Source organism: Euprymna scolopes, chromosome 21, assembly GCF_053919585.1.
Source record: "Euprymna scolopes isolate OS-2025 chromosome 21, ASM5391958v1, whole genome shotgun sequence".
Classification (NCBI taxonomy): Eukaryota; Metazoa; Mollusca; class Cephalopoda; order Sepiida; family Sepiolidae; genus Euprymna; species Euprymna scolopes.
The window spans coordinates 57576414-57602869 of NC_136502.1; the positions used below are offsets into that span (position 1 = coordinate 57576414).

At 32.0% G+C, this 26456-nt stretch overlaps 1 protein-coding gene across 6 annotated transcripts in view; it reads right to left on the bottom strand.

The window, feature by feature from the left end:
- The window catches only part of LOC145242387 (androglobin-like), a 337568-nt gene that overhangs the window by 34882 nt on the left and 276230 nt on the right, over positions 1-26456 (bottom strand). For all 6 annotated transcript variants that reach the window (XM_080105409.1, XM_080105408.1, XM_080105404.1 and 3 more), the window contains 5 exons: positions 20209-20253; positions 18690-18801; positions 15444-15640; positions 6919-7014; positions 1737-1900 (listed from right to left, as the gene is read on the bottom strand). In XM_080105409.1, coding sequence (XP_079961535.1) covers positions 1737-1900; positions 6919-7014; positions 15444-15640; positions 18690-18801; positions 20209-20253 — 614 coding nt within the window. The remainder of the gene's footprint in view (positions 1-1736; positions 1901-6918; positions 7015-15443; positions 15641-18689; positions 18802-20208; positions 20254-26456) is intronic.

Sequence of the window (26456 nt, forward strand, 5' to 3'; positions counted from 1 at the left end):
GTTAAGTCAGAATTTCTTTTAGCAAAGATAAGAGCCTTATTTAAAAGGATCGGAGAAATTGATTGATAATAATTTTGGATGTCAAATGTTATTAAGTTAAGGAGGTGTTTATTTTTAAGGGAAACAAACCAATTAATTACGGAATCTGAATTCAGCCAAAGAGGGAAACCTACTTTTTCTTTAATAGAAGGGATGATTCTATCCAAGATATTTTTGCTTACAGCTCCTAAGTAAGAGTTAGATGGGAAGATCAATCTGATGGAGGGGTTGTCATAGAAATAAGGTTTATGATCTTTGAGGGTGAATCTAGGAGTACCTGGAGAAATTATTCCAGTGAAGGTATGAATGTTCATAGAAGTCAGTAAAAGTTTAGCTTCAGAATTAATGGAATCTGAAGTCTTAGGAGGGACTATTTTATAAGATTTATTAAATTCTTTATACAAAAGTTTTTTATATGTAGGATAGTCAAGTTTATAATAATTTTTTGTCTTATCAGCAGGGACGAATATATGTTTATTCTTTTTAACTTTTTCGGCAAAATTATTTATTTTTCGAGTAACCGGATTATAATGGTGTTTTCGTTTCTTAAATTTAATTTTTTTGACTAAATTTAACATGGAATTCTCAAACTCTTCGAGGTAAGGGTTGTATTTGGGGTAGGCAGTAGTTTTTAATCCATAAAATTTGGCAGCAATCCTTTCGAATTTCTTTTGTTCTCTATGAGAGTTGATAGGGAGTTCATTTAAGATTTCTGGGTGAAGTTAGTCTTCAGAGGAAATAGGCGCTTTAAGTTTATTTTTAATGCTTAAGTCATGGTGATAAGCCTTCCACCTTATATTTTTTAGGAAAGTGTTCAAAGCAAGAACAAATTTGTGGATATATTCCTGTTGGGTAGGAATAGGGATATTTTTTGGCAGACAGAGGAATGTGTTCCTTTTCAAACATATCTGGAGAGAATAAAAAGCTCAACTAAATGGGAGCTTATAATAAAATGAAAATTACAATTGAATTTACCAAAATGATCCAAGATGGTAAAATTAAAGTAAATTATAAATATTAAAGAATTAATATTTATAAAATTATCTCAGCCAGATATAAAAGCTCGATAAAACCAAATAGGAAATAGAGCTTATAATATGAGCAAACAGTTAATAAAATATGTTAAAAAAACACTTTGAAATGAGTTAAAAACATATTTAATCTGAAAAGGAAACACTAGATAAATGGATAGTCCTTAATCCGCAGAGTTTCGAAGAAATACTTTCCTTCTCATCAGAGGGTAGAAATTAGCAAAATGCGGGATCGGATTTTGCATGCAGAAGTATTTGATGAAACAACAAGTAAGTCAAAGATCTTACTTGAAAACAAAATAAGTTAAGCAGAGGGAATATGGTAAAGAAAAAGGTGATTACACATGAATGGATAGTCTGGTGGAAGATAAAAAATCCAGTGATGGTAAAATCCAAATGTAAAACTTCAAGAAAGTTAAAGATAAAACAGACATTGAAATAAAGACACAATTGTTTAGTTTGGTTGTAATCAAAGCTAATTTCTATTGATAGATGGGTATATTTGTATGCATAAATAAAATAAGAATATTTAAGAAGTTGTAATGCAAGATTTATTTCTGATTTTGTGAACCAAACTCCTCTCTTTGGCATCACATATACAATTACCCCCGTCTGATGTGTAAAATGCTTTAGAGTGAGAGGAAAACAAAATATGTTGCAACTTACCTCAAGTAGGGTGTGATGTCCATCAATGGTACTTTTTGTTTCACTAACACTGATGGTGGAGTATTCATAGGAGTTTGGTCATTCAGGATTTCATCTATTTCCACTTTATCAACTTCAACTTTGACTAAATGAGTGTTAAGGTACTTCATTTGTGATTGAATAGCCTGCAACAAGAATGCGAATCAAAAAAGGTAATTTTCAAGATTTTTTTGTGATTCTTTAGCTAACAATCCCCCAGTAACTAAAGTAAATTATAATTTTATGTTTTTTATGCAAACTTGTGTAGATTAACTTTGCAGTTTAGCAGGTGATGATCTTTTCTCCACAGCCTTTTTCTTGCAGGAGAAAACACTATGTTAGTCCTTCTCTTTTTATTGAATCTTTCCATGGAAAATGCTTGAATGAGTTCCAATCTCTGCTTTTTCTTTCCTCAAAAATATTCACAAAAAAATCTGTCATTCTTCCATCACTGAAAAGAATTTTCCTTTCTTACGCTGTTGTGTACCTAAAATTAAATGGAATTCTCATGAACAGTTTCTTTTCAAGTACTTCCCATCTTTGGAAAACACTGATATGCGACTGATTCTCTGCAGACTACAACATGATCATCTTCAAATGCAATGTCAACACATACTTCTCAAACTATCCTGTTAAGTTATCAAATTTTATCCATTCATCATTTTCAATCTTCTCATATTGTTCATTATTCAACTGATAATCTTATTAACTTTTATCCTTGAGTGGATTTTGGCCTTGGTAATCAGTGACCCATTAGTATAAAAAATATTTTCATTTTTAATAAAAATAAATATTGGATATATGTATGTAAATTTTTAAAGGGTGTTCGATCTCAATGGGTCACTTTGAAGTCGAGGCACCTAGTTATTTAACACGTAGAGGATAGAACAAAGATTTGGAATCACTTCCACTGTCTTACCTGGATAAATTTATACATATGATATACATTCCATTAAAATAGGATATATTTTAAGTCTTATAGGAGTTCAGCATCCATTACATTAGGAGGGTATGTAGAGAGTCAAATCATTTCCATTGTTTTCTTCAGAAATTTTTATGTAGATTCTTTAACTTCTCTTACTATAGAGAACAATCATCACACATACATACAGATATTGAACTCAATGTCTATTATATATATATATATATATACATATATATATATATATATATATATATATATATATATATATATATATATATATACTAGCAAAAGTACCCGTCGTTGATTGGGTTCAAACACAGCCTACAGAAAATGGACTCTGATTTATGAAAGTATGATAGCTTATGAAAAGGAAGGGTTGTAAAGAGATAGCTTTGAATTTGAGGGTATCAAAATCAAAGCAAAATATGATGAAAGTAAAAATAAAATAGATAAACCCCATAATTTATTATACCATACCTGTTCACACTGATACACTTATCACAATATTCTGTGGATCTATATTAAAAAACCTTGTTAAACTTTGTGACATATTTCCATTCTATGGAGGTCAGGCGCGAACACAGACCCCACAATTTTATTATACCATCCTTATTTAAGTTAAAACATACTTACCAAAGTATTATTATGTACATCTATATCAAAAACACTTGTAAACGTTTTTTTTCCATTTTAAAATTTTTTATTTCCATACTTTGTGGACCAGGCGCATACGCAGACCCCACAATTTTAATCAATGATCATTATACCAGATCAAACATACCCATTCCTGTGTCTCGATACGTCTTCTATCATTATATGTGATCAGTTTTCTATAATAGTCAACCATATAGGAGCCTATTCATGACCACACACACACGTTCAGCTTTAATATATATATATATATATATATATATATATATATATATATTGTAAAATAAGAAATAGCCAACAATCAGTTTGATTACTTCATCATAATTTAATCTGATCGAGTTATTTTCTCTTGTAAATTATTATTTGAATTTGTAATTGGCTGGTGGAAAAATTCAAAATGGTAGCAATATACAAAAAATTGAGAAAAATTGAAAATCTTTACTAAATAAAGAAAACTAGTTATTCGTTTTCACTAAAACTTGAAATACTAATATAATAACAAGTTTGCATGAACATAAAATTTAAATTGTATTTACTATAGTATAATATATATGGTGTCTTTTAAATTCAATAAAAACCCTTCAAAATTTGCTGATGAGGAGACCTTGCTTATCAAAAAACTATATATAATTATTGTACATAACTTGATGTATACCACAATAAAAAGCATTGTTTTCCGAAACGATCGTACAGATAATTGATTTTGTTGTTGTTCCTTCTTATGAAACGGATTTTTAATTTAATTATAATTTGATTTTTAAATTTTAAATTATCAATCACATTACTTAATATATATATATATATATATATATATATATATATATATATATATATATGTAAACTAGTGTTGTTATTATTTGCTTCCCTTTCATATTGAAATCAAGAGATTACCAGGAATTAAGATACTGGAAATAATAAAAAGCATCGGTGAAAACTAAGGCAGTTTGACTCCAGCATTAACTGAAAGCACACACCTCTCTCTTTATCTTTGTTTTTTTTTTCCTTTTGCTTTTTGTCTCAGCCTCACTAACCGAATTTACGTTTTTACAGTTTAGAACATTCATGCTTCTGCAACAATTTATCTACATAATCATATCAGCATAATTGATTTGTTCTTCGGATAATCTCTATGCTGGACAAGTGTAGTTCTTTAAACATATCCTCCAACCTGATCTGTAAAGTTTGGTCAGATTTTATATTGCAGATCTATCTAATCATGGATCTGTCGTTGCATTGTAGATGGGTGAGGACCCATCATTCATTACCATATATCTTGATGCTCCTAGCATAGGTGCTATACAAATTAAAACAGATGCAAAAAAACAACAATACATGATAACATCAGAAGCAACAACTCACAAAATTTTGTGCAAGCTGTGTTTACTCTTGTAGACATACTAAGTTCATATCCACCATATGCACTCAGCATTTATATTAGATAGCAATAATAGTCTACTACTGCCAGGGTATTGTCATCTTGTAATTATTTTAGATATTTTAAAGCCTCAAATTTTTTATCACATAAAGCCTCAACTTTTTCATTGTTTAAGTGTGTTTTTCCACATGAGATGTGGATTGCATATTAGCCTCGATGGTACAAATTAATTTTTTCCATTAAATTTTATCATTTATGTTGGTTTTAATGCCTTATTGTTTGAGATCATATTTGATCTAATCATTTCAAATTTTTTTCAGTCTGCCTTTTCCTTGGTTACTCTCAATTGAGATGTATGTGCATCTATTCATCCAAACCAAAGCTTTAATCAATATGTTCATACTACTGTAGATGGTATCGACACTGGCCACCTTTAGCCTTAATAGTATAGAGTCAAAAGTAGTTCTGTCATTAAAACGCACACCATAAGTCTACCAAACTATAGACCCGTCATTCTTCTGTATCCTCAAAAAGAGCAAATTAGTGGAACCTCAGCACCCAATTGCATGTACCATTGCACTACAGACATAGCTGGTGTAAAATCAATAAATAAAAGTGAACAAAGCTCATGAAACTTGTCTCATGCAATTCATACATGGAAGATCAAACAATTCACATAAAAAAACATGAAACTTGCTTAGTAGCACTTGATTTGTGTGTAACATGGCAGAACATTGACTGCTCCATCATGCTAATCACTAGAGCAAAGTCATCAGGAGAATTGCAGCTGAAAAGATACACCTACTTTTCATGAAGATCTATCTTGATGTAGCAAAAGTGTTTGCCACCTGTAAAGGACTGCAAAGAGGTGTGAGATGATAATTGTTGTCAGCCAAAGGGCAGGAATGTAAACTTCTCCTTACATAAAACTATATTTTAAGAAAAAGACATAAAAAGAGGCAGTTTTCTGTTGACAATTAGTCAGCATTTGGATAGGGTTAGGGTTAGATCGGTGTTAGTGAAAAAATTCTCATTATGAAACTGGGTTTAAGCACCAATAATGAGACTTTATGCTGTTGACATAACTATACTTTACAGAATAGAGATTAAAGGCAAATCATTCATTTCTCTCTATGTAATGCATACCTTCAAGCATCACTTGTCAAGTCTCACTTCTATAGATGGTGCACACACACAACTGATAGACTCTTTGTTTGGTTGACAGTGATAACACTGCTGATTATTAATGGCTGAAATTCCACTGAATATTTAACATATTTTATGCTATAAATGTAATGATTAAAACAAACATTTTTAAAACAAACACATTAACTCTGTGGAATATTACGTTTGAAAGCAAAAATAAAACTTTACCTTCATCAGGTTAAGTCCATATAAGAAAAGAAGAGGTAGAAAATTGTCAGCATCAGGATACTAATATTTGTTGTATCTGGATGAGTCCATGAATCCAACTAGGGAGTACAGATAACAATGGTTATACTAATGTAGAATTATAATATATTATTATTGACACACCGGTTCTCACCAAATCACTGAAGTTAAGCAACATTGAGTCTGGCCAGTACCAGATGGGTGACCATTTTGGAAGGCAAGGTGCTGTATGTACTGCGAGGTAAAATACCAGGTTGAGCAACTGGTGCGGTCTATCCTTCTCTCGAGACTAGAATGAACTCTCTTAAGCCGTGGTAGGCACCCCATCTAGTAATGGTATCTTGATAGTCTTAAGCCGTGGTAGGCACCCCATCTAGTAATGGTGTCTTGATAGTCCTGGGGAAGCATCAAGTACTCAACTACTGACAAGATTTGCATTACACTACAAACTCGTGTAGTGAGTTCAATCTTGGCTACACTCACGCTGAATATGGGATTATAAAGATCTTCAATTAGCAGTTTATTTTTAAGTTGCTGCACCCAGCAATCCTACTGGTATTAAACAACTTATGAATCTTTTTAAATAAATGAAAATTTTTTGCCAACTATTAAAGGTAGTAATTATGTCCTATAAAGAAACATATCAATAAGTTTAAAAAATATTTTGTAGTTAATTTTAATTTTATAATCATTAATAAATATATAAGTATAGGCAGTACCAATACAAAGGATTGCTGCACCGTCCCTCCTTCTCCTCCTTCTCCTAAATCCAATTTGATTCTTTGCAAATTGCTATTAAGAATCTTCAATTATCATCTTACCTTTGCTGCTCGTCCGGGTTCGGCTTCTTCTCGAGCCCTCTTTATCAGACGTATTTCTTCAGCTCGAGATGTATCTCGACGTATGTCTATCTGCTCCTGAAATGAGATGACATCAAAGTCAATAGTTTTGTATGAATTGATATAAGCACAGAAGAACTTTTCCATTATTGTAAATCTTTTTTATGATATAAAATTTTTTGAGGACTGGTCTGGTTACGTATCAATTTGAAATATTTTGATCATGAGCACATCGGATAAACATATTTTACTTTGGATGCATCCAAGAATCTCTGCAGGAGTTTCTGTTTGTTAATTTTTCTGTTATATTTAAGTTGCCCTGTTATGCTTTAATTTGACTGGACCTGTTATAAAGTAGATTTGTGATTGATAAGATACAAATATAAAGAAATAATTGGATGTAAGTGATTCTATTAGGTAGGTTTTTTGACGTTCAACTATATATATATATATATATATATATATATATATATATATATATATATATATACTAGCTGTACCCTGCCACGCGTTGCTGTGGCTCAATTTGGTTTAATGGAAAATTCTAATAAAAACAAAAAATGCATGTTTCTTATATTCTTAGTACAGCAATCCACTCCAAAAAGTAAAATAAAAAAGGCGAAAATGAAAAAAAATGGTACTCTTGCAGAATTGGATCCTGATCCTCGGGATTACCGTCAATTATGGCTTGGGCTCGACCAACAATCAGTGGATAAATCTGAATGTAGCAAAAATGTTGAAATGCTAAACGTTTTTTTTTTTTTGTTTTCTGTATAGAAAAATGTGAGTTAGTAATTTATATTTGAGTGATTGGGGGGGGGGGTTACTATACACAGATTCGAAAAAGTTGTCCAAAAAAAAATAAATGAAAGCAAAGGTAAGGTAAGTTATGTTTCTACCTAACTGGATAATTGTCTAGTGTTTTTATTTAATGTAAAATGTTTAACCAGCTTGAAAAACAGAAATGGTTGCAGACTCTGTTGAATACGTTAAGTTTGGGAAAGTAGGTTGAAAACTAAAAACTATAAAATACAGTGTCAAAACCTCACCGAATATGTTACCATGACATAAGCTGACATAATCGGTGGGTTTGTGACAGTATTTTGTATAGTTTTTTAGTTTTAATTCACTTTCTCAAACTTAACGTAATCAACAGTGTCTGCCACCATTTGTATCTTTCAAATACACCGATAAACACTGTTTTTCGAGCCGACTAAACGTTACATTAAATGAAAAGGGTTTGTATTACTAAACACAGATACAAAGAAGTTGTCAAAAAATAAATATATAACAAATAAATTTTATCAAAGGCAAGAAAAGTAAATGCTTTACCTAACTGGATAACATTGTAGTGTTTTTATGTAATGTATAATGTTTAATCGGTTCAAAAACATGCAGTGTTTATCGGTATATTTGAAAAATACAAATGGCGGCAGACTGTATCAAACACGTTAAGTTTGGGGAAATTTTGGGAAAATGAGTTAAGACTAAAAAACTATACAAAATACTGTTAGGAACTCACTCAATATATGTTACTCTGACGTAGGCTGATATATAATCAGTGGTTTTAAACTTTTGCTCGATACAGATGACGACTTTTAAGAGTCCCTTTTCGTGATTACCTGGTTTGAGGATATTTGTACAACTAAACGGCAAATCTGCCCCAAAAATCCGGTATTATTTTACTTTAAGGCCCGTCTCATGTTCGTATATAACAAAATATTTTATTGTAGATTTCAGTGTACTAAAAACGAATCTGCAAACCGTTTCCGTCGCAAAAAGAAAGTTTTCATGATATGAAGAAATTACTTTTTCGAAAAGTGGGTGATCACTTTTCAATGTAAATTTAACTTAGAATGAGCACCCACTTTCTAACCACCTTAGAGAGGGGCAGTTTTCTGTGTGTTTCTTGGCTAAAAAGTTTTTTGTTTGATTTCTTTTGCATGGTAATAACCCCTGGACTCTGGGACTATTTCCCATTTCACAGCCGTAGCCTTCGTTTATGCTACGCAAGAGCATAAACGAAAGCTGTTTAGCCAATAAACATGGGAAAAAATCCCCCCCCTCTCAGGTGGCTAGAAAGTGGGTGCTTATTTTAAGTTAAATTTACATGGAAAAGTGATTGCCTACTTTTCGAAAAAGTAATTTCTTCATATCATAAAAACTATTTTTTTGCGATGGAAACAGTTTGCAGATTCGTTTTTAGCACACCGAAATCTTTAAAAAAGTTTTTTGTTATATACGAACATGAGACGCACGGCCCTTTATGGAAAATTTTATCAAAAATCTGGGAGAAAATAGTTTTCAATAAAAACAGCAAATGAATTCGATAGAAAAAAATGGATGCTATTTTTTAAAAAATTTCTGTGTGTTTTCTTGGCTAAAAAGTTTTTTGTTTGATTTCTTTTGCATTTTGCAATTTAAACAGGTAATTTTAAAGGATTTTCCAAGGGTAATTTTAAAGGATTTTCCAAGGGTAAAAAAAAAAAATCGTGGCCACAAAATGGGTTATTATTTTACGTTAAATTATTATGGAAAAGTGATCCTCCACTTTTTTAAACCAACATTTCTTCATATCTTGGAAACTACTCGTTTGCCTTAATTATAAACGTTATTTTCGTTTTCAGCGACCCCGAAAACCTATAAAAGTGGTAATTTTAAAGGAATTTTCAAGGGTGGAGTAATTCTTCATATTTACCTTCTTTTTTTTTTTTTCCAATAACATAAGAAATTAAGAATTAGACAAATTTATTTTAGGTAGGCTTTTAAAAATAAAAAATGAAGATAAACAAATGGTGCTAGTGCACTTACCGATCCACGCTATTTTTAAAATCATATTTCCAAGTTTAATTAAAGTTTTATGATATGTTTTTTTTATTCAATTGTAGGGTTAAAGTACAAATATATATATATATATATATATATATATATATATATATATATATATGGGTAAAAAAAAAAAAATTCCCTATTTTTTTAATTATATATATATATATATATATTAGTGATGGGACGATGCCAAAATTTTTCCCGATTCCGATTCCGTTCAAAATTTCCGATTCCGATCCGATTCCCGATTCCGATTCTTGTAAAATTTATACATATTTTATTAGAGATTTTTTTTTGTTTGTTTTTTCGTAAATTTTCAAATTATTACATAAACCCCTGGTTAATGTCCGCGTATATTTTATCTCAAATGTTTGCCTTGTAATTGATTAAAAATTCTAACACAACAAAACATTTATTTTGATTTTAAAACAAAGCTATATTGTACCAGTTCGTATTTACTGTATAACATGCTACTTACATGAATAGTGGAAAATATTCGAAGATTGGTAGGCAAAATAAGAAAACGATGTAAGAACAATATATTTAACAACGCCAATTAGCAAAGCCACATCTCATTGTTACGAACGAATTTCTAAATAATAATATTACTATTATGAAAACCATTTTTAACGTGAGATTGCGTGAGCTTTCTGTGCTTTCTCTCGCAGCTAAATCCCTATTCCAAAATGAAATATTACTTTTATAGATTACGTGTTAGAACATTTTTTTAATTGGCGGAAAGAAAAGCGATCATTTAGAATTTAGAGTGTAAGATCAGTTTCGAATATAAATTTAACGTAAAATGATCATCATTTCTGGCCATCCTAATTCTTTATGGATATTAACTAAAGTGTTTCCCACTAAATTAAGTTCGGTTTGCAACGTTGTAAAACCATGTGTAATCGCTTAAAAAGTAGACACCCTATCCCCAATAAGCGCACATAATTTAAAATTGGTAACACACTACAGCTCATGTTACGTTATATTTATTTGTGAAACTGACCGTCTATTTTAAATTCCTAATCGTTTTATATTAGTGTTGTGTCGATTAATCGGAATCGGGAATCGGATAAATCGGTAATTTTGGGGGTATCGGAATCGGTATTGGAATCGGAAAAATTTGTGCCTAATTTCTGATTCCCAAATCGATTCTTTTAATATTTTTAAAAAGTTCATTTTCAATTGTTTGTACCGATTATAAATATTTCTTTCTTTTAAACTATTAGTAAAACTAAAGAAGATCTAAACTTATTTTATATGCGTAAAATAAACAAAACAAAAATTGAAACTTTGCGAAAATTCGCAAGGTAACCTTTAGAAGAATGCAGTTTATTTTCAAAGTAGCGAAAGAATTGTCTAAAATTAAAGAAATATTTTGCCCAGAAAAATAATATCAAACATTATTGCTAATTAAATGAAAAGTAGAATATAAAAGTGTTGGGTTTTGTCGGTATGTTTGCTGCTCCCTCACTCGGCAATCGGTATTGACAAATATAACAAGCCGTGCATGCATGGTCCCCTCTATGTGAGGAGGGGGGATCGAATAAAGTGATAAAAAAGTGATACATAACTGATAAAAAAACAATTTTGAGTGAAAAAAAAAATTTCAAAAGTTTTCAGAAAAATGACTAAGTTCAACTTTTGCTCCACACCCAATATTAGCCCTAAAACCTCCAGGGCTTGTGACTCTGATTTTTCGCAGGGTCAGTGATACTTCCATCAGGTGTATATCAGGTATGCCCATGGTTTTGCCAAGTTTCAGAAAAATCTAATGAATGGATGAAAAGTTATTCTGAAAAATATGTCAATTTTGTCTATTTAGAGTCATTTTGAGGTATTTTTTTTACCTCTTTTGCCCCCATGGGGGAGCTGATTACTTGTAAAAATGGACAAACGGCTATGTTTCAGGCCTTAAGACATGTAAATTTGAGTTCAGCACCATAAAAAAACACTAAATAGAGATACATAATCACATTTTAGACAAATATGAAAAAAAGAGCCTAAAAAAGGGGTGGTTTTTAACCCTAAAAGTTCCCGGGGGGTGCAAACCAGAGTTTTGCCAGGGTCAGCGATACTGAATTTACATTTGCAACAATTGCCTTCACATTTTGGACAAGTTTCAGTAAAATCTAATGGACGGGAAAAAAGTTATGGGGCCAAAAGTGTCATTTTTGCCATTTTGGGCATTTTTGACCCCTTTTCAGCCCCTGGGGGAGCAACGAGAGTTTTCTTTAAAAAAAAACTCGATGTTGTGCACATCTACGTATTGGAGTACAACTTGTGGCAAAATTTCAGAAAAAAGTAATGGACGGTTATCTGGGAATCATCCGGACGAACGGACGAACGAACGGACGAACGCCACTGAAAACTATAGTCCCTCTCCGATAAATCGGGGGGACCAACAAGGAATGGGCAAAATTGTGAAAAGGCTTGGCCTTTGATTTAATTTGAAATATGCTTCCAGTGTGATTTTCTTTGATTCTGCCGGTATTGTTTATGTTTATACTTAAGGATTGCTACGACGGCGCCAATGCCGTCTGAAGCCGAGGCCTCCGTGAGATATATATATATATATATATATATATATATATATATATATATATATCACGGAAGCCTCGCTGAAGCCCGCCAATCTCACTCAAAAGTTGAGTTGAAAGTATTATGGGGTAATTAACACCTTCGATGGCGTTGGTTTCGACAACAATACTTTTTCACACCCACTTGCCAAATTTCTCAAGGAGTTTAATATGAAAAGATTTCAAACGAATAGAGTTTTATTTTATTTTCCTGGAGCCACATTGTCTGACACCGTCGCATTTTTCTCGGGTTTCGGAAAAGTTAAAATATCTCACAATGAATTTATCAAAGTCTGGATAAAATAGATAAAGAGAAAACATTTAGAAATTTTTCAGATTGAAAAAGAAATTATATTTACATTTAAAAGTCCCCCCTCATTGAAATTCTACTTTTGGACGATATTTGTAAACCCACTAAAAACCAAATTATTTTTAGATCTAGGATGAAGCTCTAAACTGTCTTCACGTATTAAAAAAGGGTGCTTGTGCAGTTTACACTATGTTAAAAAACGAAAAATAAAAAAATATATATATTCTACGTACTCGTTATGGAATGAAGTTCTCATAAAAAAATAACGTAATTTCATCAAATAGTTTTTATTTTATGCCGTAAAAACGATTTGGGAAATTCGGAATCTTCCTAAAAAAACTGCGATAATTAGTCAAGGGAGCGTAAAACAAAAACTATTTAATGAAATTATGTGATTTTGTTATGAGAACTTCATTCTATAACGAGTACGTAGATCTATAGAGTTTAGTTTTACTAATAGTTTAAAAGAAATAAATATTTATAATCGGTACAAGCAATTGAAAATTAACTTTTGAAAAATATTCAAAGTATCGATTTTGGAATCGGAAATTATACACAAATTTTTCCGATTCCGATGCCGATTCCGATTCCCCGAAAATTACCGATTTAACCGATTCCCGATTCCGATTCATCGGCACAACACTAATATATATATATATATATATATAATTAAAAAAATAGGGAATTTTTTTTTTTTTTACCCATCTATTAATTAGATAGTTTAATGTTGTAATTCGAAAGTCGTCAACCTGTGGTGCACGTGAAAGGCGCATTTCTACCGGAAATGAAATAGGGCGGACAGTCTCCCAGTTACAAAAAATATTTTTATTTTATTTAATATATTTTTATAATTTGCGATCTTAACGATCTTAATTTATTTTAATAACATGCCAGCATTCCTTGACTTTACAGATAAATTTTCTGAAAATTTCAATTAAATTGGTAATGTAGAAATATGGTTTTATGGACTTTGAACGAACCAAGAATTATATATATATATATATATACATACATATATATATATATATATATATATATATACATATATATATATATATATATATATATATATATATTCATGTATACTACAATAAAAAGCATGGATTTCCGAAACGATCGTACAGATAATTGATTTTGTTGTTGTTCCTTCTTATGAAACTGATTTTTAATTTGATTAAAATTTGATTTTTAAATTTAAAAAATTTTTTTTTAATTTTTAAATTTTAAATTATAAATCACATTACTTAATATATATATATATATATATATATATATATATATATATATATATATATATATATATATAGTTTTAAAAATAATAGGCGGAAGTTTCTCGAGAGCTCTTTCGGCTATCATCTTGTCAGGAGAAAATCGATAGCGAACAAAATAATATTGTGTCGAAAAATAAAGAGTTCTAATGGGGAACTTATTAAATGTGCTGAAAGTACGGGGTCACTAAATAAATTTATTTAGTGTCCCCGTACTTTCAGCACATTTAATAAGTTCCCCATTAGAACTCTTTATTTTTCGACACAATATTATTTTGTTCGCTATCGATTTTCTCCTGACAAGATGATAGCCGAAAGAGCTCTCGAGAAACTTCCGCCTATTATTTTTAAAACTATATATAAATTCTGTACCTCTAAACATTTATATATATATATATATATATATATATATATATATATATATATATATATATATATATATATATATATATATATATAAACAACATTATTTTTGCATGGCACCAACTTAATATTTAGATCAACAATAATTATGACTTTTTTAAGCAATTTAAAACTGAAAAAGAATTACTTTGAAGATGAAGCTGATGTCAGTAGCATCCATTGAATTATTCCCTGTTTCTGCTTGTTATCCGTCGATCAAAATCTAGAAAGAGAACTCTGCTTCAAAAATGCTTTCGAGACAAGGGAGATAACTTTCGCATACAAAATGACTTCCCTAACATTTTCATCTAACAGGAGTTATATCATTTTAGAAGCACTTAATCATCTCTATACGAGATTCTGCCCATTATCATCTTCATCAGTTTAATATCTGTTTTACATACTGATATGGTTTGAATGGATTTTAGAAACTGACTTTCAATCTAAACTATCTTTGTCTAGGTCTTTTATTTATTAGCCTTTCTTTTCAATTCATCTTTATCACTTCCTCTAATGTTTTTCGCAGCCATCTTTTGCTATTTCAACTATTCTATATTTACTAATACAAGCACTGTAACTCATTCTTTCAATGTGATCAAGTCAATAAAGTTTCCCATTTTGCAGACATCTCCCTATCATGTTCAGATTTAGTCTTCCTCTGAGGTCATCAGATCTAAGCCTGTCTTTAAAAGGCTTATTACACATCCATCAAATCATTCATTTCTCTCTATGTAATGCATACCTTCAAGCATCACTTGTCAAGTCTCACTTCTATAGATGGTGCACACACACAACTGATAAACTCTTTGTTTGGTTGACAGTGATAACACTGCTGATTATTAATGGCTGAAATTCCACTGAATTTACTCCATCCACTCAAGATTGTAAAAACATTTTCATCAATCTGTCATGCTTAAGTTTTAAATGACATTTTTGTTAGTCTGTCATGCTGAAAATTTAAAAAGCATTTTTTTGGTCTGTCACGGTTAAGTATGAAATGGCATTTCATTGTTAAATGCACAGATTGAATTGAGTAACGTTAATAAAACGTGTTATTTTCTTTTTTTTATAAGAAATATCTGTTTTCCTTCTAAAATGCAAATTGTTTATAATGATACGTACATGATACTGGCTATCACTGAACAACTGTAAGATCCAATGTGGTCGATTGCTTTCAAGTTGCTGTGAGGTACGAGAGACTTCTTTGCATTCTTTGATTTCCTTGGAAAGTTTGTCTTTGCTCGTCTTTGATTTTGGCTGCTGAATGGCTATCTTTTCTAGACGCTGGCTTGGAGAAGTTGCAGATTCTTCAAAGTCAACTAAAAAACAATTAGAAATGATCATCGTCATCATCACCACCACCACCACTATCAGCACTACAACTATCAACAGTAATATTATCATCTTTTATGTCTGCCCCTGATCCATTCAAACTTTTACAACCATCTGTATAAAGAGCTGAACTTGAGTTCTCCAAATTCACTTTAGTTGATGAGGTTGCTGGTTGTGATTTTCTTTTTTTTTGCTCCACTATGCTATATCAATGTGTCATTTAGAGATTGATTAGGGAAGCATCTTGCTTATTGTGAATGATGTTATATTGTTTGGATTCTTGTTTATTTGTGTTAGTATTTTTTAACACATGGTATAAATGAAGGGATGGCTGTTTGCTTATTACTGTAGAATTGAATATATTGTGGGTGATATGACTTTGCATATGTTGGGTTGGCTTTGTGTGGTTTGAGTTGTCCCCCTTTGCAAATTGGTTGTTTGGAGAAATGGAAAACTAGATGGCTCTGTGTGGTTTGAGTTGTCCCCCTTTGCAAATTGGTTGTTTGGAGAAATGGAAAACTAGATGGCTCTGGTTGATAGTCAATTTGCATAAGTGGAGAAATGGGCAGCATATAAACGGTACTTTTTTTTTTTTTTTAAGCAGGGTGAAGAGCGCAGAGAGTGAAACGACGGGTGGAAGAAGTGACGGCGAATTCTTTTTGTGACGGTGAATCATTTTTGGACGTTGAAGAGCTCGACCTTTTGGAAGGAACAGCTGTGTCTTATATATTTTTTTTTTAAATTTCTTTTTTTTTCTACTTCACTACATTTTGGACTATGTAGGAGTTTTTGATGAAGAATGACTCAAAACTCCTCTGAATAATGTAAGCTACATGATTGAATGAGGACTGCCACTATATAAAATAAACTTTATTGAACAAGTGTTTGAATTATTTTGTTGAATTTCTTGAAGTGATTCTAGAACAATTTGCAAAAGATATATATAACATATAGAGCATATTCTTGAATGCCTCTTTGTTATTCTGTGAATCCAATGGCAGGATGAAGTCAGTATTATAGAAGTCTGTGATACCATATGGTGTCCTCACTTTCACAACCTGGACTACCAAGTGAGATTAGCTACAAAATGAATAACAGTATAAAACAGACCAATCTATCCTAACTCACAGACAAACTGACACCATGGACAATTAGCCATTAACAGTTCAGGTAGGGGGTGGGGTTACAATACAGAATTTGGAAGGATGAAAAAAAAGTGAGCTGAGGGAAAGCTGCACATATCTAATTTCTGGTGGAAAGTAAATATATTTAAAGAACACTGGCTGTTGAGAAAAGAGTGATGACAGAGGCTGATCACAATGGTGAAAATAACTTCTATGAGAGACTGAAATGGTTGAAAGATAAAGTTAGTTTTAGCTAAAATTTAGAAGGTGAAAAATGGAGAGTTGGCTTGGATTTAGATACATTAGTTATAAGCACTTAACAACACATGCATACACACATGCACAAACACACACATGCATACACACGCAAACACATGCATATACACACACACCTGTATCCAAAAGTTATTTGTATACAATATCTGGAACTGTGTGTCCATGTTTTGTTTTTATCGCGCATTGTGGACAGTGGCTTTGCATCCTGATGATAGCCAACAGTAGAATACTGACACAGCCAATATGAAGATGATGAAGATGAAAAAGAAAAAGAAAAACCGTAGCACATGCATTTCAGGCAAGGTGGTCAGTCAAAACATGCAGGGATAATTCAACAAGCCCTCAATAAGTCAAGATTAGTATTTATTGAAACAATGATTCTCAAGTAGATACTCTGTTTCATTCCATGCTATGAATGATCACAAAATTCTAAAAGAGGGTCATAAAAACAGATGAAAGTCAAACAAAAGATAGAAGGATGTGCGTAAGGTAAACCATACAATGTTATATATCTAACTGAACTTATTGAAACAGCAAAAGACCAACATGAAGTGGGTTGTTATCACAAAAATAGGATCAATAAGTTACAAACACTGGCAAGATGACTGGAAGTGACATCAGATACACCTATGTAAATCTAGACTTGGACTTTTAGTGCATCGCAGTTTGACAAACAGGTCATTCTAGCCAAGTTCAAAAAAGCTTTCCCTGAATGTTTTCTATTTGTTTTCAAATAGACCACTCCTGAAAATTTCAGCTTAATTGATCTCTCCAAACAGATTTTATTAGCATTTGAAGAAATGGGCAATTTGAAATTTTGAATTTTTTAAATTTTTGTACAGAATAATTTTTTTATGTTATATCATTGAGTATTTCTCAGAGTTCACTATCTGAATTTTGGAAATATTAAAATTATTTTCAAGCTCAAAAATGATTCATCCAAAAACGTAAAAATTTAAGTGTTGGTATCAAAATGAGAAAACTCATAAATTTAGCATATCTGTAACTGAAGTCTCTCAGATATTTACATTTCTATGACATGGCTGAGATATTTTTGCATAAAAAAGTCAATTTAGGTATTCAAACTAACATTTCAATGTTCATTTGATCATTAAAAATGAGAAAAATGTTTAAAAAAATTGTAAAATTCTAAGATTCTGTTCAATATTTGAACTTTGTCAATATTTTTTATTGACTTAGAGTCATAAAAAACTATACATTATACATATTATGAAAGTAGACGATTTTAACGAGGCATAAGAGAATTAAAATTTTTATATCAGTATATTTATACTATGTAAACATAACTCCAAATCAAAAATCTTCTACTTTGAGGATCAAAAAATCAATGCGAACAATTAAAAAATATTTAATATTACTTTCTTGGAACAAATATTCTAATTCTAAAATTTGGTATATTTTTAAATATTTGGTATATTTTTTAAATATTTGCTTTCACATATGTCAAATAATTTTGTTTTTTAATTAAATTTAACAAAAATTTTATATCAAAATCGTGAGAGACATTTTCCAAAATTTAATTGTTTTTTTCAAAAAATGAAAGAGCAAAATGGATCAGTATAAAAATGTTTCACATAGTCATTGAAATCAGGAAAATATGTTTAATTGATTTTACCATAGAGTTCTTTTTTTAGGTTATCTCTGAGAGAGATAACAAATTGCCAATCAGCTGGAATCAAAGGCCATGATTCTCCATGAACAGATGCCTGGATTTGATACTTGTGTGGCTAGAAAAAAATAAAAACAAAAAAGATGAGAATATTTTAATTTATTTATTTACAAGTTATATTATCAACTAGATTCACTATGGTGGCCAAATGGTTAACGACATGGACTGAAAACCTGGGTGTTCCAAGTTCAAATTCAATTTGTTCCACAGAAATATTTTTATCAAACCCACAATTGATCTTGTGTCTAGCCTTTTGGAGAGGAGGTAAATCAAATATGATGAATTGCTTGACTTTAATATGTAAAGAAAATTATTTTCTGGTTGTCTACAATCAAAATAATAAACAAATTTAGTTTTTAAAATCCATGAAATAACATGATGTTTATTTACACCAACAAAACCCAACTTAACATTTTTTTCTATTAATTCTAGTTTGTATTTTCTAATTAATATTGAAGAAAGTTCAATTTCAGTATAAATCGAATTGCATGCCTTTCTTTTCCCTTTTAAATGCAATTTTTAAATTTTTCTAAAAAGTTATTCATTATCGACAAGTGAAGATGAAAAGAATTAAAAAAGAAAAAAAATGTAATTGAAGAAAAAACGAATATCCATTTTATACTGTTTCCTTTGTATTTTTTATCCTATTATTCTACCATTTGTTTATCCCCTATCTTAATCGCTTATAATTTTTTATTTTATCCTTTATAATTCATCCTTTTGCCTTTATTCTTTTGTTGTATTAATCATTTTTAATAATTTATACTTGATTTAAATTGTAAGTTCTAATTCCAATATCCCTACTAATATATATGGATCAAGCATAAATCTCCTATCTCAAGTAAACCCTTTCCATAGTTATAACTTATTAATACGTATGATTATATAAACATCCTCCTTCAATCACTTATCTGATATTCTTCCTGAGAGTTTAGTTACGCATATACATGCATATATTAAACCCATCGTAGCCTGCGTGGTATACACCTGCCTTCATTATATAATGAAAGCTATATTGCTCCTATATCACAGAGCTCATTTTAGTTCTCTCATTCCCTCCCCAAACAGTCTCACTATATTATCTCTCACTGCAAAATTATTTTGCTTCTAATGTAGCTATCACTAGATGTTGCATACCTATTATGTTACCTAGCATCTTCTCTCCTCTTCTAAAATTTGAAACACCACGGTATAAAGTGTTTTACTTATTCTACACCCGTTAATTGATGTATCATACTTATTGAATAAACAAATAAATATATATACATTATTAGTATATATTTTTATATTGTTGTTTTCTTATTTTAGTGATACTCTAGGAAAGTATATATAAGGATAAGTATATTTCATTTTGATCAAAGAGACAGACACTTTTTAGAAGTAATCCATTTTCTTTTCTAGAATCCCAGGTAATGCCAGGTAGTTCTGCCAGTGTAGATTTGTAAAAAAATAAAGATTTTCTCACCTCTCTGTCATTTTCTTCATCCATTTGCATTGTTGAACTTGTTAACTACAAAAATAAATATTCATTTATTAATGTTTCATATAATAAGGAAAGGTTCGAATGATTAAATATGAAGTGCATAAAAAATTCCTCACACACACACACACACACACACACACACACACACACACACACACACACACACACACACACACACCAGAAAGAAATGTTGAAAATAAGTCATACACCATCCATTGTGACTGTAATTTCTACAGCTATGAACCTATGAAATGGAGCTGTTAAAACTGATGTAGGACAAGAAGGAGAAAGTAACAACTCTAGTTGAAGTCAGTGCCCCTAATGATATTGATTTAAACAGAGTTGAGAGAGATGATAACAAAATACCAAGGTTTTCTGTATGACATGAAAAGAAAGTAGAATCTGAAAGAGATTTCATTATTCCAGTAATTATAAGAGCCACCGGACTCAAGACGAAGAATTTCAAAACTACTTGGTGAACCAAGTGCAAGAGAGATACAAACAATTGTGCTTAAAGGAACAGTTACAATCTTCAAAGAAAAATCTCTTGGTTAGTCTTTGAAATAGTGGGTTAATTAATGTCTAGCATCCAGGAGGCAAAAACAAAATAATAAGAAAATTAAAAAAAAAACAAAAAACAAAAACATGGTCTAAATATATTGGTTTCAATTCGACAAGGACACTATTCAGCAAGATATCTGTTCACATTATACTTGAACTTCTGGATATCAGTTCAACCAGGAAAGTAGGGACCTGGGAGGGAGTTCATAAGTCTAGCAGTTCAGGGGAAGAAACTATTAGAGCAGAAGGATTTCTGACATCTCAGGATCTCTACAGTGTAGGGGGTGGGATTATGCAGCTTGTCAAGTTAGTTGGGTATATTTATGTTGAGGAGGTATAAGTGCCTTGAGTTCGTCAGAGCACATTCCATTAAAGTACCTGCAAAACAGTCAGAGGGACATGTTGCAGACCAGGATATAAAATACCCTAACTTGCTACAAGAAAAAATAATGAAACAAATTGAATGAATAAAACACAGAACTCAAATGCTGGAATAAAATAAACATGCCGTTTATTTTCTGTTGAGAAATGATGTTCTTCGTGTACACGTGTTCATTCAGCCGTTGACGACTACGCGCGTGGAAGGAATAGAGAAATGTGAAGTGGCAAGCCGGCTGTAGAAAGAAAGGGTTAAACTCAGTAGAAAGTCGCGCACATGTCTGTGTCGATGGGCCAAAGCGAAGGGGAGATAGAGAGAGTAAGTCAATCCAGTTCATGGAAAGGAAAAGCGTATTAAATGTGCTTGCGCTTGCCCCACATTACAGTAGCAGGGAAAGTGACATTAGAACATGCGGTCAGTTCGTTGACTAAGCAGGTCGAACGCTGGTCCAGACGCAAAAAGGGGAAGTTGACAGGTTTTGCTGACTTTTATACGGGGGTCAATGTTCTGACTGTGCATGTCTGGGTTTCACTTTAAAGGAAGTGACGTTTCGCATGTGTGCGTACTTGTGCGCGTATGTGTGCGTATATGTGTGTACGTTAGTGTGTGGGTATGTATGCGCGTGAATGTGAGTGTATATGAGGTTGTGTATATGCGTGCGTGTGTATGTGCGTGTGTATATGTAAGGGAAAACATGTTCGAACAGACACAACATTTCAGGAAGGGGTTGGAGTTTGGTTGATAGTGTGGGACCTATTAGGGTGGAGATTCTTTTTTGAACCCTGTCTAAGGGCGAGAAGCTAGTGGCAGATGCACCAGCCAAGATGTGGCAGCAATGCTCCATGTATGGATAAATGGTGGTCTTGTAGAAATAGAGGATACTCTTATGTGTGAGCAACTTTCTAGCACAATAAAGAGAATCCACCTTTCTTGCAGCAACTCTGGCAATGTCCTTAATGTATTTGGTCCAATTCTTGTTGCCTGCAAATGTTAAGCCAAGGAGTTTGAACAAAGACCTTTTGGGTAGCATATTATTAGTCATAGAAATGTGGTTGAGAATGTTTCTTGTAATTATTAAAGGAAAGAAGCTTAGTCTTGGCAACATTAAATGTTACCATCCATTTTTGACCCGATTCCACTACAAACTGGAGGTCTTCCTTTAAGGTTTCAGCCATTGCCTTGGATATGTGTTCATTTATTTTCCCCTTGTGTCTATTCTAGAGCATGGTGTCATCAGTAAATATACCCATCTCGGAGAAGAATTCATCAGGGAGGTCATTTATGAATATCAGGAAGACCAAAAGTCTCAAGATCGACCCTTGTGGCACACCTTCATTTATATTGTGTTGTTTTGATGTATGACCATCGATGACAACCTGGATTTTTCCCTTGTCTAAGAAGTTAGGTTTACTTTTGGCAATCTCATATAATAAGATTCTCTTATTTCGTCCTTTAGTTCTAACATTCCATGAGCGTTGTTTCTGAATTGCTGTTTTTTGGGTTGGAATCTATTCATTATAAATTTTGTTATTAACTAACTTTTAGATCTTGAAGTGTTATGTTTTTAACTCCTTACATTAAATGGTTTTATGCCTCGTCTGGAGCAGTTTTCATAAAAAAAATTTTAATCAAAATATGCATTAACAGTTAAAAATATACTCTACTAGAAAGTAAGAATGAATATTATCATTAACATACAAACTGTTTATTGTCATTTTGTTATATTTTCTAAAAATGATGTATGTCACAAAATTGTGGTCTGATATGTGATTTTGATTCATATTCAAGGAATTGTCTTTTGTTACCAGCAAGACAAAAAAGGGCAAACATTCAATATCAAATTATAATAGAGTTGATATGAAGAAAAGATTTACAAAGAACCCTGATCACAATTAGAAAGACTGTGTTCTGTGTGCTATTCATAAAAGAAAAATAACATTAGGGATGGGGGAAAGGTTACAGATTGAAGAAGTGGAGATTGAAGATAGTGGAGAATATCAGCTCTTTTGTGTCTATTAACTATTTCTATCAAATAAATTTATATCATTGTTGTTAGTTTAATGTCTATTTTACTTACTGGTATGCAGAGACGGCTTTTAGAAATTGACACACAAACTAACACATTTCTGGCCAGGGTTTCATCTACTCCTCTTTCTCTTAAGTTCATCCATACCACTTCTCCCATGTTCCCTTGGCCTTCCCTAGTGAATTGACCCTGCTACCTTAGTTGTTCTACATTTACTAACTCAAGAACTCTTTCATTCTATCAACACAGCAATACCATTGAGATCTCCTGTTCTGCACACCTTTTCTTTTAATATCTAGATTTAATCTTCATCTGAGATTATCAGATCTAAGTCTATCTTTAAGACTTATATCACACATTTGGTGTATCATTCTCATTTCCACACACCATCACATTGCATACACATGACTGATAGACTTTTCACTTGGTCAACAATAGTAAACTTTGACACAAATTTTCTGAACTTAATCCATTCACTCTTGACACTTGTTCTACCTTGGGTTCAAATGTGTCACCAAGGTAACAAAAATTTCCACAACCTCAATAGTTTCACCATCCAAATTATACTTTCTCCACATTTGAGTTTGCATTCATCTCCATTTAGTACGTTGGGGGAAGGGGTTTCTGCTTATATTGCATGTTGCAATATTTTGGATGTATAATGGGGTATGATCCCACACAGTCGGACGATTCTATTTATAAACGATGCTGCTAGGAACTGACGAATCGAATTAATTCACGTTCTGCTATCAACCAATCAGAAACCAGAATTGCTGCATAAATATTAAACTTTTCTGTACCAATTTCACATGTTTTTTTTTTCCGTCTCGACACGGTAAGAATATTTTGCTCTGTGGAACTTTCTACGGCAAACAAGTCACCTCGCAGGACTTGTTTGTAACAACGAACCATCGGAAACTGTTCTGTCTACTGCAAACCAGTCACCTCTCAAGACTTGTTTAGAATCATCTGAAACTGTTCTGAAACTAAACATGGCTTACACTTCTAGAGGTTATGCGCTCAACGTGCATCTTTATTTCGATGGATCCGAATCAAAATTCGAATTGTGGCAAGTTAAATTTCTAGGATATCTACGAATCCAAAAGCTACACAAAGTACTTCAAACACAACCTGAAAACAGAAACGACCCCGACTTCATCGAAAAGAACACAACTGTCTTTGCGGAATTAATACAGTGTTTAGACAAGCAAAGTTTACACTGGTTATGAGAGAAGCCCTGGACGATGGCTGCAAAGCATTAAACATATTAAGAGAGCACTATTTATCGAAAGGAAAACCCAAAATTATTTCTTTATACACTGAACTGACTTCTCTAAAATGAATGGAAGCCGAAACCATTACTGATTATATTATAAGAGCTGAAACGACTGCAAATTCTTTAAAAATGTCTGGTGAAGTTATAAATGACAGTCTGTTAATTTCCATAGTCCTTAAGGGATTACGAGTGATTTCAAGCCATTTACCACCGTGATAACCCAGAAAGAAAAACCCATGACTTTTAGCCAGTTCAAGGTAGCACTCAGAAGTTACGAAAAAACTGAAAAAATGATCACAGAAAAAAACGAATCCACAAATATCATGAAATTTAAAAATACACACATAAAAACACCAAAATTAAATTATACCCATGCCAGGAATAAAAACCGCAACTTTGCCAAAAACAATTTTTCTCCTAAGAAAAGTACAAAAATTATTTGCTATAATTGTGGACGACCTAATCACAAGAGTTTCCAATGTAGATACAGGATTCAAAATGGCGACTCCATTAAAAATGTAGAGAGCTCTGTTAGCGAACATACATTTTTATTTTCGCGTACGTTTAATGCTTCAACAAACAATAATAATTTTCTTGTCAATTGTGGGGCCACGGCACATGTGATTACAAAGGAATCTGATTTTATCAATTTTGACCCCAACTTTAAGCCACAAAATCATTTTGTAGAACTAGCTGACGGGAGTCGAGTAAATGATATCGTTTTGAAAAGAGGCAATGCGAAAATCTCGCTAAAGAACAATAAAGGTGAACTATGTTTCTGTATTCTAGAAAACGCTCTTCTAATCCCAAAATTTAAACAAAATATATTTTCTGTACAAGCTGCCACTAAACAAGGTGCAAATATAAACTTTAGCCCCAATAAATCAAAACTGGTATACCCGAATGGAACTGTATTCGACATTAAAGGAAATGGAAGACTATATTATTTAAATAGCGTAGTCCCATCAAAAACCGCCAGACATGGCATAAAATTCTTGGACACTGCAATATTCATATATATATAATATATCAGACAAAAAGGTAAAAAAAATCCTATCAATGGTGCATTGTGACTTGAACAGTCCCATGGAACCGATGGCCAGAGAACATTATAGATATGTGTTGAATTTCGTAGATGACCATTTAGGTTTAATAATGATTTACTTTTAAAAAAACAAATCTGATACCCTGCTAGCAACTAAAAAATATCTAGCCTACATAGCTCCCTATGGTGAAGTCAAGTGTATTCGCTCTGACAACGGTACAAAATTCACCAATAAAGACTTTGAACTTTTACTAATTAACCATCATATCAGGCATGAAACATCAGCTCCTAGATCGCCACACCAAAACGGGACTGCTGAACGTGCGTGGCGGACACTTTTTGAAATGGCAAAATGCCTACTCATTGAATCAAAACTCCCTGAAAACCTCTGGACATACGCACTTATGGCGGCAACCTATATACGCAACAGGTGCTTTAACAAAACGCTATCTAAAACTCCATATGAATCTTTCTGTGGTAAAAAAACAAATTTAAGCAGAATGCATATATTTGGTTCAAATTGCTTCGCATATATAGAGAAAAAGAGTAAATTGAATATTAAAGCCGACAGAGGTATATTTCTTGGATACGATTAAAAACAGTCCAGCCAATTTAGTATTTTTTCCAGAAAAAAATAAAATAAAAAGAATCCGATGTGTAAAATTCACAGACATGTTTAATTTTACAGACGAAAACCTGTCATATGAAGAAGATGAAATTATATTTCCTCAAATAATTAAAACAAATGAAGACAACAAAAATGACGGAGACAAGAGTGTCCGTAATGATGATGATGATCATCATCATAAAGTCGAAAGATATCCCAAAAGAAATAGAAGGCGACCCGATTTTTTTGTGGTCGACACTATAAAAGATTATCAAATCAACTATTGCTATTCAATAGAAAATGCACCAAAAAAGCTTTAACGAAGCAATTAATTCA